Source organism: Sapajus apella, unplaced genomic scaffold (genome assembly GCF_009761245.1).
Source record: "Sapajus apella isolate SASKATOON/1434 unplaced genomic scaffold, GSC_monkey_1.0 scaffold7866, whole genome shotgun sequence".
In the NCBI taxonomy this organism is placed as follows: Eukaryota; Metazoa; Chordata; class Mammalia; order Primates; family Cebidae; genus Sapajus; species Sapajus apella.
In genome coordinates, this window is record NW_022444787.1 from 1,487 (window position 1) to 3,093 (window position 1,607).

Below are 1,607 nucleotides of genomic sequence, written 5' to 3' on the forward strand. Positions count from 1 at the left end.
ACCTCCTGATTCACCCACCTCAGCCTCCCAAGGTGCTGGGATTACAGGTGTGAGCCACTGCACCCGGCAGATGGCTAATCTTTACAGGAGCAATCACCCTGGCCCACCAGACACAAATGCAAGTCTGATTGGTCCCCTATCCCATTTTGTTTCTGTTATCTTATGTAAAATGCAGGTTTTCTACACTCTTTCTGCCCCTTTTGTTTATGTAAAACTGTGTGCTGCTCGATATCCCACCCTTTCCCCTTTAAATTTGGAGCTGTCAGCATCATCTTCAGAGAAAGGCTGTCTTTCCGGCACATTTTTTTTTGTTTGTTTTTTGTTTTTTTGAGATAGAGTTTCACTCCATCGCCAACTGACAGGCTGGAGTTCAGTGGCGCGATCTCAGCTCACTGCGACCTCCGCCTCCTGGGTTCAAGCAATTCTCCTGCCTCAGCCTCCTGAGTAACTGGGATTACAGGTGCACACCACCACGCCCAGCTAATTTTTGTATTTTTAGTAGAGACGGGGTTTTGCCATGTTGTCCAGGATGGTCTCAAGCTCCTGACCTTGTGATCTGCCCACCTAGGCCTCCCAAAGTGCTGGGATTACAGGCAAGAGCCACTGCTCCCAGCCTCAGGCACATTCTTAACTTTGGCAAATAAATCCCCTGAAATATTGAGACTTTTATCATCACTTTCTTTGATTGACAGGTACTTGAATAGATTTGTATTGTGTTACAGACAGGAACTAGGAATAGAAGGGATAGTGAGGCAACTAGTCAGTAATGTCTGCTATAAAGCCTGAAGGATGAATATTTCATCCTTATGTGTGAGTTTTTCATTTTTGCTACAGAAGAAATTGTTTGTTCTGCTTTAATTAACACCCTAAAGTAAAGAACATACAACTATCACGTATCACCACATGTTCAGAAGCTTTTCACCAACCCAGGCCCTCAAATGATGTGTTGCTCTTTCTTCCTCAGGAAGATGAATTCTGGATTCTTGCAAGCCTTCCAGAGGGCACTCACCTGCCCCATCTGCATGAACTACTTCATAGACCCAGTCACCATAGACTGTGGGCACAGCTTTTGCAGGCCCTGTTTATACATCAGCTGGCCAAACTTCCCAGTTCTTGCTAAGTGCTCTGAGTGCAAGAAGACAACATGGCAGAGAAACCTCAAAACTGACATTCGTGTGAAGAAGATGGCTTCCCTTCTCAGAAAAGTCAGTCTCCAGCAGTTCCTGAGCGCTGAGGAGCAAATGTGTGGGGCTCACAGGGAGACAAAGAAGATGTTCTGTGAAGTGAACAAGAGCCTGCTCTGTTTGCTGTGCTCCAACTCTCAGGAACACCAAGATCACAGACACTGTCCCATTGAATGGGCTGCTGAGGAATGCCGGGTAAGTATGCCTCTGAAGATCAATTTCTGTAAAGGATACATAATATTCCTGTGAGTATATTTTCTTGGTGATTAGAGGAAGCCATCTCTGAGTCCCTTAAGCATCTCTGTTTTAAAGTTTCCTAGCTCCAGACTTCAGAGTTTTGACAAACATGAAGGGGAAACAAAGGAAACAGTTTTCTCTGGGACTGACTTGTCTTTCATTCTGGGCTCCCTCCCTATGTCAGGG

The 1,607-nt window shown here is 45.4% G+C and overlaps 1 protein-coding gene across 1 annotated transcript; it reads left to right on the top strand.

The window, feature by feature from the left end:
• Nucleotides 1–968: 968 nt before the first annotated feature.
• Nucleotides 969–1,379, top strand: LOC116548191 (tripartite motif-containing protein 48-like; the record flags this gene model as incomplete). Its single annotated transcript, XM_032273777.1, has 1 exon — nt 969–1,379. A coding segment is annotated over exon 1 (411 nt), but the record flags the coding sequence as incomplete, so codon positions are not given.
• Nucleotides 1,380–1,607: the final 228 nt, after the last annotated feature.